The following is a 14,215-nucleotide window of genomic DNA, read 5'->3' as shown; positions in this document are numbered from 1 at the left end:
AGACTCGAAGTTAAAAACCAAACCAAACAGTTCTGCGAAGCAGATGTTGTGCCACACTTGCTGTTTAAATGCATGGAGCAGGAAAAAAATGCCCATGATGGAAGCAGACGACTAGAACTTGGTCATCTGGTCTCAGGGACTTTGTCTTGCATTGCCACAAATCGAAATTTATTTTATTTTTGCTACAGTTAAAAGGTCAATTGGTCCTCAGTCTTGTTGGTTAAAAGCAGTGAAACAAACGTAAATACAGGAGAATGGTCTTAACAGATTACTCAGTAGAGCAAATAAAAAAAAAAAAATAAGAAATTCAAGGTGTTGCTCCCACCGTGTTGCTCAGAACATGAATAGCTCAACAAAGAGGAGCTACATCATTAACTTTCCAAGAGATAAGTCATTTCCCAGAATGCTGTGCCTCTCAAGACCAAGAATTTCCCATTTGATTTTGCCAATCTGGTTAGAGAGGACATCAGTCAGTCCATGGTTTTTGGCTAGCATCACAGCAGGCACGATTTCCAGTACACTTTGCACCCCTCATTACTGCTCCTATGACCTTACTCTTGGAAAAAAACAGTAATAGACCATGTCATCCTTTGTAAGAGCAATGCTGTGTTGACAACAGAAATTGCATATCAAAGCAGACATAAAAAAATAAGGAAAAAACAAAACAGTTCTTAACATGGATTTCATTTGGTTTAAATAGTGGACAGGTTGGGGGGGATTTGGAAAGGGGTATGTTGTCCAAAGCAGAAAGCTCTCAAAACAGCAGTGTGATGAGCTGGGATCCAGGTTCAAAGCATCTGCCCACCTTTAAGTCATGCAAATTTGATTTGCATGTTTAAGCCCAATGTTTGGCACATGTCATGTCTACAGTACCTTGATACATTTTACAAAGCAAGTTGCATGTAATCCAACGATCACCTGCGATGCCAATAAAACGCAGTATGTTAGCAAGGTAGGACTCAGAGGACACCCCACACAGCTGACGCTCCCCCATGACCGCTGCGTCTGATTCCTAAGCGTTTTTTGGTTATACTTCAGCACCTGATGGGAGCTGTACAGCAGCTCAAATTAAAAAAAAAAGTAAACGGCCTCCCAGCAGCTGGCTGCCACTGACACAAGACTGAACTGGGTCATATCAACTGTTTTTGCAAACCAGGATTAGTGTCTCCGCTGCAAACAGCTGGCACGGGCAGTCCTGTTTGAGCACAAGGAGCACCAGAGCACCCTACACGTCTCAGCCGGACAGTACGTGCTGCCTGCTATTTGGGCGTTTCTGGAGGAGGTCCAAATTAGATGTGCAGAGCAGGGGAAGTTATCCAACACTTCAGGACTGTTACGTTTTTCTTTAAGATATGGTAAGGGTCAAGGACGTGGCTGAGGGACTCCCTGACCTATCAGTGAATAATACACGGTGCCAACACTACTGGATCGACCACATGTTTTGTGTACAGTATTTGTCAACAGAAGAAACAGTTTTACTACTTATACCAATTAGTCAATATGATCTGGCAGACTAGACAGGGCTGAAGTTAACACCCGCTCCAGGTCATTTTTTACCCACAGGACTTCTATTATTCAAGCATCTTTTTGGTTTCAGGGTTGTTTTAGCTGTTTGAGTCTGAAAACATGATTTAAGACTTTAAATCCCACTGCAGTGAGAAAGAGAGAAGTGCAATGCATGTGTCTTTCAATTTTGTTACGTCTTCCTGGCCACAATTGATACGACTACATAATTTGATGCAGAATTTGACTGTACAGCTGCCATGAAATCAGAGTCTTCACCGGGAGCCTGGTGCCGTGGATGAATGTAAGGGCACGTGGTTGCATATCGTGGTTAGAGAGGAACCCGGGAATGGCCGTGGCGGATGTGCAAGAGACGTGCTAAGCAATTCCTTTGGCTTAATGTGCAATTCACAGTAGCATTCATTACTGACTGACAGGTAAAGTCATAATTTCTCTTAACTGAAACCGCAGCAGAGATCAAATTATTATTTTTAGTGAATCTGTCACAAAATCTTTCCTCGTGTTCAATTCTGCGCCTCGAGGTACTTGTGTAAGGTAACACAACTTGTAGCATCCATCATGCATTACCACCTAGCCATTTTAGATTTTAAAAGAAATCAACAGGTATTACTGAAAAGAGGGTTGTACCTTCTGTATTTAATACCAAAAAACCACTTTCTTGCATTAGTCATTTCAGACTGACAAATTTCTAAAAATCAGAAAAGAAAAATATATATCCACACATTTGTTAAATAAGCAACAAAATGTTATAAACAAAAAAAAAACCAAACCAAAAAAGGGTCAAACTAGTTCTTTTACCTCATTAAAACATGCTCGTGGTGAAAATTTATTTTACATATTTAAAATAGTACATTTAAAATTAGTTACATTACAGGTACAATGATGAACATTGCGACTATCCATTATATTGCACAACCTGACTTCATCAATATGAGTTTGTTTCTTTTCTTTTTTTTTTTTAAATAGTGCAAAATACTTTATACAGGAATGTACTTGGATGGGGGTCTTGCAAACCAAAAAATATATTACAAAAGTTACTGCGAACAGAAAAAAAAACAAACCAAACCAAAATAAAAAAAAGATACAAGCTGTACAAGGAAATTGCCATAGACAACAAAATCTCTCTTCCTTGAGAAGCGAACCTCAGTCCAACACGGGGCCTGGATTTTTTTGTGGGGTTTTTTTTGCTAGATGCTGTTATAACCAATATATAGATTAGTAACTTAATACAACATAAATATAAGTCCAGTCCAAGCAGGTCCATGTTGGTGTAAAATGGTGTAATGTAAAACGTATCTTTAACCGTCTATGGTTTTATTTCTCTCCAAAATATAAACAAAACCCCACAAAATGAAAATAAGCAAAACCCGAACTATTCATCATGGCTGCCCGACGCTGCGGATTGACCACTCAGCTTGTTCCAATGGCACTGTAGATAAAAATCAGCAGGAATTCCCTACCATTTGGGTTTGTTTATTTTTATTTATTATTTTTTTCCTCAAAAAATCCACATAGTGCTCCCAGCGAAGCCAACATGGCACTTACTTGATGCTTCCGTCGCTATTATCTGTAGTGGATTTAGTGAGGGGAGCCAAGATATTGCCAGGGATCCATCCTTCAGCGGCCGGAGAGTGGTCGTTCGCAGGCTGGTACACCAGGAACATGTTCTGCTGGTTGATAGCAAGGATCTGAACCACCTCTCCTTGATTCACACAGATCTCATCCTCCTTCAGTGCATAGTAATCTTTAATCACCACCATGGAAGAGGTCCCATTGCACCCTCCCAAATCAGTCTGTGAAAACGGACACAACAGAAACCGGTGAGCAGGCAGCGCTGGGGAGCCTGCCTTTTCCGGCAGCAATCCCACCACTTCATTTCCAGACTAACAGTTCCAGGGAAAAAGATACAAAACACTTAAAGTTCACATTGGTAGAAAAGGATTTTAAGGATCTGAAAGGCGGCAGTAATCTGATACAAACCAGCCTCCTATTTCATATTAGATTTCACAGCTGCTAGCGACAGTGCCCCAGCCGTGTTCTCATTTGTATGGTGTTACAGACGAACGATCTGTGCTGAGCCAAATGGGGGGACAGACCAACGAAGGCTCAACGTCAGAAGCCAAATGAATACTCACACATCTCATCATCTTAAATATAGGTCACATGGGAAAGTGGCTTTGGTCAACCGCAGCCAGCAGCAGGGTCCAAACACTGCTGATGGTTACTGACTCTTCGGTGGTTTGTGTGCAGTGCACATGCACCCAAATTATAACCTTCAAGTGGCACCCTGGGAGCTCTTATGTGGGAAAAGGTCTAAACTCTTCTATACCATCAGAGTAAACCTCTTCAGGAATGGGTGGTTAATAGATATTAGAGAAGCCTGAATATTGCTGCTGCCAGTACTGCAAATGGATATTCAGTTCACCAGGTCTGCAAACGCAGCGCCCCAAAAACCACTGGGATCAGCGCTCCAGGGTCAGGCTCTGTCTCCATTTCCCAGCTGAAGTGCCCCCTGTCTGGATGCCAGAGCTTTCGCAGTCTCTGTTTAATCCCAAATCACATTTTACACCGTTGCTTCAGTATGTTGATTCCTGTCGGCCTGGTTAGCTGATAATTAAAGCTAACTTCACAGATTGTCTATGGTATAAGAAATGGGCTATGAGATCATGTTTTATCAGATGAGCTCAGTACCTTGCTTTGTTCATACTTGTCTCCGGGCTGTGAGTGTTCATACCCTGTGCTGCCATTGGAGGTAGATATCTTCAGGGGTGGGAGAGATGGGTTACGGCTTGTAGCCTTCAAAGGCTTCTCAGACCCTACTGGAACAGAAGAATAGGGTCTGCTGTTGGGCTGAGCGACCCTACTGGTCTGGGGCCTCAGCACTGCTGAGCTACATTCTTTGCGTTGGTACTCTATGGGAGACTGTAGCGCTGCAAAAGAGGACAAGAATTAGCTATATGCTTTCAATGACGTTGCAAAGGGCTGCAGAGAGTGTGTGGGGTGATTCAGTCGGAACAGACACATAAGTTGCAAACCAAAGAGGAACAGGAGATGCCACCCATGGAAGCACACAGCGCATTCACGGCTAGACAGGACACAAGCATTTTACGTTGTACTGCACGTGAACCAAACATGCTACTGCAAAGAACAGCTTCTCTAACCAACACAGTGGGCTAAAATATTTGCCATTCATAGCATACATAAGTGCATTCATTTTCTTTGAAATCGCACAAATTAATCGCCTCCTGTAGTCAAAATAAATGAAAGCCTGAATAAGAGATGCATGGCTCATTTACAGTGAATTTTGCTATCATCAGAAAACACAGGTCACGACCCGTAAGTCTCATTTGCGTATTCTCAAGATTAACTACTTTGCTTCAAGGAAACTGCTGGAAATGACCAGCAAGTGGGGGAAGTATAGACGGCACGAAGACATTAATCCCAGCAGTCCAGACCTCCCCAGAAAATACCCACAAGCAACATTAAACAGCTTCATAAGCCTTAAAAAAAAGTCTGCTTGTGAGAGTGTACATTTCATAGTCATGGAGAGAGCTTACACTGCGAAAAGGAAGGATAAAATGCCAGATGGTAAAGAAATAAAGAATTTGTTATGTTTGGAGGAGAAGGGATCAGGGCTGGGACTCACAGTGAATGGGAAAGGAACAGATTTGCTAGGCTCAGACTACCATCCCCAGACCTATGGGTTTGGTTTTTGCATGTCATGTGGCTTTAATGGATGATTTATAGCCAGTTAATACTGTGTACATGCACCAGACTAAACCTACTGGAATGCAGAGAGACTAGTCTAGCAAGAGGCAGACGGAGGACATAATGTCACAGCATCAGCCCAGCCAGGGAACCACAACAGAAGGAATGTCTTTCCCAGCAAGAGGAAAAGGAAAGAAAAACAGAAAGGCTCAGCACCACACAGCATACTGTCTAGCATTCCCCTTCCTGAGAAAGGCAGGACTACTCCGACAAGCAATCACTTAATACTAAAGAACAGGACACTGAAAAAAAAAATCAAGGAGGATGCCAGATCACCATTTTCTTCAGAAGGACACAAACATAGACCTGTAGCAATCTGGAAGATTCCTTGGCTCCAAAACCTACGCAGTGGCCCTTGTCACAGAAGTGATTCGTATTTATGCCACAGTGACTACCAGTTTCACTCGCTTACCTCAACTGCAGCTGCAAATGGTTTAGTCCTGCTGCAGATCAGCCATTGAGGAGAAGGAAGGTTGGGGAGAACTTTGACAGTGATTTTTGACAGTGATGGTGACATTTTTCTAGTATATACAGTAGATTAGGCTGCAAGGTCTTTAGCAGTAAGACCCGAATGAATACTTATCAATCCATCTCAAAACAGTCTATCCTACTCAGCGCTTTTAAAGGGTATTTAGTTGAGTGTCCACTTGTGACTACTAATTCCACCGTTAACTATCACAGCGATGCCTGGCTTCCAGCCTCCTCTTCAACATCTGTTAGTATTCTTACGGGCTTCTGGCAAAAATCACGTGTCCACGTACTTGCGTGCTCTCTCTTTCTCTCTCCCCCCCCCCCCCCCCCAAATGTGATTAAAAAGAAGGTACAGATCAACAGCATTTTCCTTATGAAATATATCCATCAGTGACATATTTTCTTTACAGCTTGCTTCTTAAAGCAAAACGAAAGAACAGTCGCTATAGCCAATCATTTGGTGCACAGTCTGTTTCTCAAGCTTAGCAGCTTTTGCTTTTCCAAGGAAAAATATGAAAAGCTTGAACATTACAGTGTAATTGCACCAAGTTTTACATTTATGAACTGTGGATGCAAATACTATGCTTTGTACATAGCTCTTTAGGGCTTCCCTGTTGAAGAGAGAAAATCAGAGACAGCTTGGGCAAGAACTCACAGGGAATATTTTGTTATTAAGTTTACGCAGCATTGGCTCAGTGTGGATTTAATATGATTTTAAAGACAGAAAACATCCGCTTTAATGAAATGCAAAGCTAAAGAACGTATTTAAAGATTAGTCAGCCTCAATAAGATTACATCCTAAAAGCCACTTGTTCTGGACTGGACAGGCTCTACTGGATACAATATCATTTTCTTGGATCTTATTTATAGGTTTACAGTAAATCCTTAAGCCTGTGTTTTAATATAAATCTATTTTTACTTCTAGCTTTAGAGATACAGACGATTATGATCCTAACCCACCAAATTCCTTGCTGGCCTCACAGAAGACAGGCTAAATAGGGGCTATGAAGATGCTTCAGTAGAAAAAGGGGCTCACAGGGCAGCTAAGTCCGGGGAGGATAGGGGGGAATATAAAAAAAATAAAACAATAAGAAAGAAAGATGTGGAAGGGACAGAAAACCCCTGCAGTAGTGTCTGTGGAGTTCTCACAAGGTTTAAAAAAAATTCTGTAGCTAACCATTACTGAAACTTATTTTTATTGCAATAAGCCCTCATTCAAAGCCAACTGCACCGACACAAAACCGGCAAGTTTTGGTACCAACTGGTCAAACGGGAGAACTCAGACTGCTCATCTCACCAATCTCTTTAAGGAATCATTCTACAGTGCTTGTATGAGGCCCATTCAATTCCAAGTCACAAAAATCCAGTATCAAGTTTTGGAATCACAGGTGAAACACAATTTCCCTTCTGAGCTCAGCCATAGTTTTTGAACTGTCACAAACAGCTTTTGCCTGTAACACTCTCCCAGTTAACTTTTGAAAAGTAACACTAAGCTAAATTAAAATTTTAAAAGGACTACAAAACCTCAACGTTGAAGAAAAGGGAACCTTTGTTTTGATGTGAACTGAAAGAGCCTCTTCAGATTTTGCAACAAAGAATCCACAAAACAGAACACCAAAACCTGAAATCAAAAAAGCTAACAGATTGTGCCAAGCCAAAACATTTTGATTGAAGCAAATAAGATTCCTTATTGAACATGTATTAAGTTTTTAGATATAGAACTCTTTTCTAATATAAGCTTGATTTTAAAAAATGTTTTGAAATGAATAGTGCAAAACAATTCTGGAAGCTTCCAAAGTAATGATTCCCACTTTGTTGCTTACAAACAAACAAACAAAGAGATACTATTTTAAAATTTTTCCTCTAGTCCTGGTTCCCCCTCTTTCCCTTGCCCAATCATGAGCAAGAACAAGCTAAAATTGTTAACTGAATTTGATTCCTCTCTGCTTTCAAAATCCACACTTTTGTTCATCGTGTGTGGGTTTTGGTTTTTTTCTTTAGAAGCACAGCTTTAATTTGAAATATTATTTCAAACCACCCCAAATCTATTCCTAAAGCAAAGCTGACATTTTGGAAAGGCCCCTGTTCATGCACAGCTCCCACGGTTCCTAGGAGAAACAAGCCCAGATGTTTCCTTGCCCTCTCTTTTGTTTTTTGTTGAAAGCAGTTCCTGCCCTGCAGAGTTTGGACCTGTAAGGGGGTGGATGGTGAGGCAGCCTTTGTCCCACCTCATGTCCTCAGCTTGTAGCACATGGTGACGTTGAATAGGAGGTTCCTGGGAATACGCCTTGCTCTGACTAAGTGGCAGATACTGTGCAGATACAATGGCAACCTGGCTTCAACGTGGTCTTGGGAAGGGATTAGATTTAAAATCTCCCGGTAGAATGGAAAGCACCAGCCAATACAGCCCTGCAAACCCCAGCATTTTTAAAGGATCTTGCACAAAAGTACCACCAAAGGCATGTCATTGACAAGAGGGACTTGAGACCTGAACATGAACCTGACTGATATATGCAGGGCAACTGCTCAGGGACCCACCACCTATTTAAGCAAGGAGCCAGTAGGCTGCCAAAAAAGTCTACGAGTCTATGCTGCTAATGGTGCCAGGCCAGAATGACCTGAGGCCTTTAATGCAAGATGGGGCTCCAGCAGCTTCTCAGGGTGGGCTCCAGGGCCACACAGCAGTTCAGATCAGGCTTGCCTGGTCTTTCTCCCATCCTTCACCTTCCCACCAGGCAGACCTGGCATGCAGGACAGAGACCTCTGTACAGTGGCACTGAGGTGGTCTCTTTTCAAAGACCAGCTGTAAATTATGAGGACTCTTTCCCATGTACTCTGTGGATATCACTTGACCCAGTGCTTAATGACAGGCAGACTGGGCTCTAGTTTTCTCCTTGGGATTCTCCTTATGAAAAGAAGTTGCTGAATGTTTTTCTCGTAGAGGGAACAGAGACACAAAGATTCTAAATCCCATTTAGTGTCACAGTTTGGGAAACAGAGCAAAGACCATGTACATACCATTTAGGAAATCTCTTTGTGTGTCCAGGACCTGGTTGATGTCCTGTACCCAAGCTTGCTGAATTTCTGGATTAGCTGCCTGTAAAATGACTCTCTCTGATGTTTCCCGGCTCATTAGAGCAAACTTGCAGGGATCATTGTCCACGTTTTCTTCAATGATAAGGTAGTTCATCTGAAACAAGCCAAGGTAAGCATGTGTTACATGGAGCATGAGATAACATTACTCAAGAATCAGAATGAAATTGTTGTGAGAAGTTCCTGAAAATAATTGAGTCCAATAACAGACTGTCAGATCATAATCAGAAGAATTTGCCTCATCTAGATTTAGGCAGATAAATCTTAAGCTTAAATATGATGTTTAATAAAGCTCTGACAGATGTACCAGACATCCACCTGCCTTGTCTTGAATTACACCTTCTATTTTAAGGTAACGTAGACCTGACTGATGTGCTAAAAATTTACTGTAACCCGTAAATAGAGTTAAAATGTTCCTATTAAGATGTGAATAAAGTCTATCATTCCTCCAATTTAAATAAGTGTTTACATTTCTTATCCTCCATGGGAAAGAAAGTCTCAGTCATTAGAGTATTTTAAAAATGGAATGGACTGTGCACAGGGATATACCAAAAAAAAAAGAGCAGTTCTCTCCTGATACTCCAACAGCTCTTCTTATTTCTAGCAGATTACACTGTCATCTGTGCAGAACCACTTCACTTGACTGTAGTCACAGATACTCTTTCTGGAAATCTCATGGATGGCAATTTTGGCTGCTGTCCTGCCCTTGTGAGGCTTCTGTTTAAGTGTACCCATAACTTTAGCTTTTCCCGAGCTACTTATATCTATGATAGTAAACAAGAATAGGATGGCATAGCCTTTCAAAGAAAGAGAGAGAGTCTTCATGTCAAAAGTAGACAGCTCCGAAGACTAAGGCAATAACGTCCCTCTAGAAGTCTATCTCCAATTGCTCTGAATATCTGTCAAGGTATGGAGAGATCCATTCCACATCTGAATACTGTCCAGCATTCAAATTGCAAGATGCAAGGAGCCTCTTCCTTCTCTTCTGGGGGTCCCTGTGAAGTTAGGGGGACAGGCAGGAACTCCTCTGACATGGGGACAAGGAAAGGGACAGACAGTGAGCCTGGGCAGTGCTCTTCCTCTTGCTCCTCTGGTTGATAGCCAAAGCAAGCAAGTCAATCCTGGTATGACTCCAGTAAAAAGACTTGTAGGTCAGGGTGCCTAACCTCCTATTTGTGTCTCAGGGAGATGCATTTGCCAAGGCTACCCACTTAGGTATTTTGAGAGTCTGAAAGGTATCCAACTGAGAAGTATCCAAGAAGGGACGTGCATAAAGAAGGGTTCTTCACTAATGTAGCACATCATGATGAAGCTTCTGTCACAGTTTGAGTGTGACAGACCTTGGAGAACAATATTTGGGAGCCTCATCGCCCTGACAGACCAGAACGGCTGCATTTGAAGTCATATGCACTTCTTGCTCTAACAGAGAGACCTCAGTGCTCTGTAATAGCTGTGACACAGAGGAAAGAAATGGGATCTCTGGTGCTGGCTAGGTCCTTCTGCTGTGTGGGAGGATGTGACCAGCAGGGAAACAGCCTACATCTCTCAGGGAGTGTCTCCCAGAGAACTGGACAACCATGACTGCAGATGGTATCAAAGCTAGCCAAGCACGGCTAGTCAGTCCTGATAACTGCTGTGAAGGTAGGTTCAATCTGCCCAGCAGGATCTTGTCAGCACTCGAACCAAGGTCAAAGAAACTTGGTCCTAGCTGACAGTGTAAAGCCTCCTCAAACTGGCTCATGATCTCAGACCAGATACAATTTCTAGATGCCCACTTTTAGGGCAGGGTTATGAAAGACAGGTGATGAGGCAGCCTGTTTGTGACACCTTTGGAAAAGGTCCTCTCTCCAGGGAATCAGCCAGCTCAGGTTGAGGCTCCACCGCAAGGTGAGGATACCCGTGGCACAGAGAGGTGGGGAAAGGTCCTGTTCCACTGCGGGCCACAGCTCATCTCTGTGGTAAAGCATGAGAGAAATGCAAAAGCAGCCAGAAGCTGAAGTACGGGCTGGGAGGCAGGGTGTGAGAGCTGCCGGCACACAGACTCCACACTGCAGCGAGGGAGATGCACATGGAGCCACAGGGGATCCCACACTTGCTGTAGGCACTCAACAGGAGAATGAGCTGTTTGCCAAATGGAAGAAAAGAGGGACTGGAAAATTATCACACAAAAGTTTTAAACTCAGGCAGTAGGAACAGCATTACTTTCATAGGCTGTTTAACTAGAAAAGCAATTCTTACCCTTGAGGCAAGATTTTATTGACATTAGGAGAGATTTATTTTTCTCTCTTTATCTACAATATACAGTTCAGGAATTGTTTCCTGCAGATAAAAGCCTCATTGTTATACATACAATAAACTGAAGTAAAAATGATTAATGTTATTTCCATCTCCAACTTTAATAATGATTTAAATCAGCAATAAGATAAAATCAAAGCTGATCATCTAAATCAAGATGATTGTTTATTTGTACACTTTAGGTTTTTCCTTTATAGCTTATTATTTGGTTGGAAACTATGAAATACACTGACTTGCAAATGGATATAGGCTTTTCAGTAAATGCTGCAGTTTCTGTCAGCCAAGAAGATGCCTTCATTTCAGTAAATATGCTGTTTATCATAGATTTGTTCAGTTATATATGGTTACTATGCATTACTTCACCTGATGTTGTTCTCTTCTATTTTATATTAATGCACCATTTAAAATTTAGAGCAAACACAATGCATTCTCCCACATCTCTTTTTAACCTGTATCTTTGAAAAGGAAATCAATCCCAGACCGGTTTCTCAGCTTTGAACAATCAAGACATTCAAATAAAGCAGTGACTTTGCTCTTTCTGCAGGCACAGCAAAGGCTGTTCTGCCAGGAGAGGTGTAGCATTCTTTCATCTTCACTTACCATTTCAGAGGTTAACTTTGCATTTGTTAAACAATCATAAAGCCCCTTAAACAAACAAATAAACAAATTATTTTCCCTGGTTACTTTCAGTTTTTACTTTTAGTCCCAGCCCCATAATCTGGAAAGATTATTTAAAAACAAAATTAACTTCTTAAAATTTTCTTTATAGTTTAGCTGGTTTTATAATTCCTCATAGCTGCATTTTTAGAACTGTGTGTGTTTTTGTTTGGTTTTGAAATAGTTCCGTCTTCCTGCAACATTCACATTTGTACTAAGAGCCCTCCCTGCATTAGGGAGAGCATTTCCAGTAATGGCACATAGAGGCTTAATATTGACTTACAGTTTGGCCTAACATGACTGTTTTGGATACCACACCTTCCCCTACCTCTTATGATCATGCTTAAAAGCAATTATTGTATACTTCCTTTGACTACTGCAGGCTTTGTAGCAATATTTGCTAACTCAGAGCTATGAATGACAGAGGACCTGCCCTGGTTGTGTTCCCTGTAAAAATTACCCAGTAAATTTAGACACCCAGTGGTTTATTTAGAGACAGTCTTAAACAGCTTCTGATCCACTGAAAGGTAAATGCAAATGTTTTCTGCAAATTGTTGGCCACCTATGACAGGGTGGACCAGTCTTACAGTATAGAAAATTGGTAAGATTTCCTTACATGACCATCAAGCAGAATATGCCTCTCCCTCTCTATTTCTTACCTTTATGCTCTTCTTGAACATGTAGCCTGGAGTTAAAGATCCTTTTCTAAGGAGTTCGCTGAAGATAACTATTTGCTCAAAGAGAAACACCCTACGCTCCTTTGGTCGAGACTGAACTCCAGAATCCTGCTCTGTCACATAGAAGGTGTCCTGCTGCAGCAGCTTACCTTGAGCTGTCAGCTTGCCCTGAGAAGCAAACAAGGCACCAACATTACAAACCCCGACGCACCATGATCCCACATGACGATCTGCTATGTTTCGTGCAGTCCAAGTTTTTCAAGCAGCACTGAATTCATGTGAGACATATCCCCTCTAAGTTATCAAAGCAGCAACCTTGTAAATCAAGAGCTCCATTTAAGGAAAATAACATAGGTTTTCTCTGGTTTTATTGCCACTGATTGTGCATATAAAACCAAAAGCAAGAGGTCTGAAGTAGACTGTTTTGTATACTTCATTTCAAACACTGTTCCCATTATATAGTTTGTAACTGTAGCGCCTCGGATTCCCTCTAGTCACGAGCTCTCCATAAGCCAGTGGTCAATGACACAACACCTCTGAAGGTGCAAAAAAACAGGACCTACCTGTTTGCAGGAATGCTATGATGCATAAGATGGTAAGACAAACTTGACTTCATTTTGGAGATAAGACGTCTCACCAGGACTGCCAAAGACTACATTGGCTTAGTTACAAACCACAAGCTGTAACCTGTGGGGTTGTAACTCACAAGTCCCCTGCTGGATGTTGCCAAACTCAGAGGGAGCTGTTAACACGTTAATGCTAGGTGACCTTACTAATAGGCAGAGCAGTCTGGTTCACCACTTATTTTGCTCTGGCAATAGATATAAGAAGTCTAATTCAAGCTTGCAGAAGGTTTTACAGACCTCACATTTTGAAGAGACAATAGATAGATTGCACAAGTTCAGAGTGACGGGTATATCGACCCCACCTTTGAAACCTCACCAAAGCACGCAGCTCAGTGCTGGAGAAGAACAAGCACTTGATAAACAGCCTGGAGTAGGGCAGATTGTATAGACAATCATAGAAAGATAAAATACTTTTCTTTGTGTATTTGGTTTGCGTGGCAAGGTTTTGGTAGCGGGGGGGCTACAGGGGTGGCTTCTGTGAGAAGTTGCTAGAAGTTTCCTCTGTGTCCGATAGAGCCAATGCCATCCGGCTCCAAGATGGAACCACCGCTGGCCAAGGCCAAGCCCATCAGCAACGATGGTAGTGCCTCTGGGATAACATAATCAAGAAGGGGGAAAAAAAAAACCCTGTGCAACAAACTGCAGCTGGAGAAAGGAGTGAGAATCTGTGAGAGAAACAACTCTGCAGACACCAAGGTCGGCGAAGAAGGAGGGGGAGGAGGTGCTCCAGGTGCCGGAGCAGAGATTCCCCTGCAGCCCATGATGAAGACCATGGTGAGGCAGGCTGTGCCCCTGCAGCCCATGGAGGACCACGGTGGAGCAGATATCCACCTGCAGCCCATGGAGGACCCCACGCTGGAGCATGTGGATGCCCGAAGCAGGCTGTGACCCTATGGGAAGTCCGTGCTGGAGCAGGCTCCTGTGGACCCGTGGAGAGAGGAGCCCACGCTGGAGCAGGTTTGCTGGCAGGAACTGTGACCCCGTGGGGGACCCACGCTGGAGCAGTCTGTTCCTGAAGGACTGCACCCCATGGAAGGGACCCACGCTGGAGCAGTTCGTGAAGAACTTCAGCCCGTGGGAAGGACCCACATCGGAGAAGTTTGT

At 42.6% G+C, this 14,215-nt stretch overlaps 1 protein-coding gene across 1 annotated transcript in view; it reads right to left on the bottom strand.

Moving 5' to 3' along the window:
* Window positions 1-2,130: 2,130 nt before the first annotated feature.
* The window catches only part of KALRN (kalirin, RhoGEF kinase), a 338,232-nt gene continuing 326,147 nt past the window's right edge, over window positions 2,131-14,215 (bottom strand). The window contains exons 46-49 of the mRNA XM_019470941.1: window positions 12,468-12,653; window positions 8,782-8,953; window positions 4,216-4,454; window positions 2,131-3,317 (exon numbers count right to left, since the gene is read on the bottom strand). Coding sequence (XP_019326486.1) covers window positions 3,066-3,317; window positions 4,216-4,454; window positions 8,782-8,953; window positions 12,468-12,653 — 849 coding nt within the window. The 3' untranslated portion in view covers window positions 2,131-3,065. The remainder of the gene's footprint in view (window positions 3,318-4,215; window positions 4,455-8,781; window positions 8,954-12,467; window positions 12,654-14,215) is intronic.

This window comes from Aptenodytes forsteri, unplaced genomic scaffold, assembly GCF_000699145.1.
Source record: "Aptenodytes forsteri isolate BGI_AS27 unplaced genomic scaffold, ASM69914v1 Scaffold255, whole genome shotgun sequence".
In the NCBI taxonomy this organism is placed as follows: Eukaryota; Metazoa; Chordata; class Aves; order Sphenisciformes; family Spheniscidae; genus Aptenodytes; species Aptenodytes forsteri.
The sequence above is the reverse complement of the archived record's forward strand: the minus strand, read 5'-3'. Positions and strand labels throughout refer to the sequence as shown.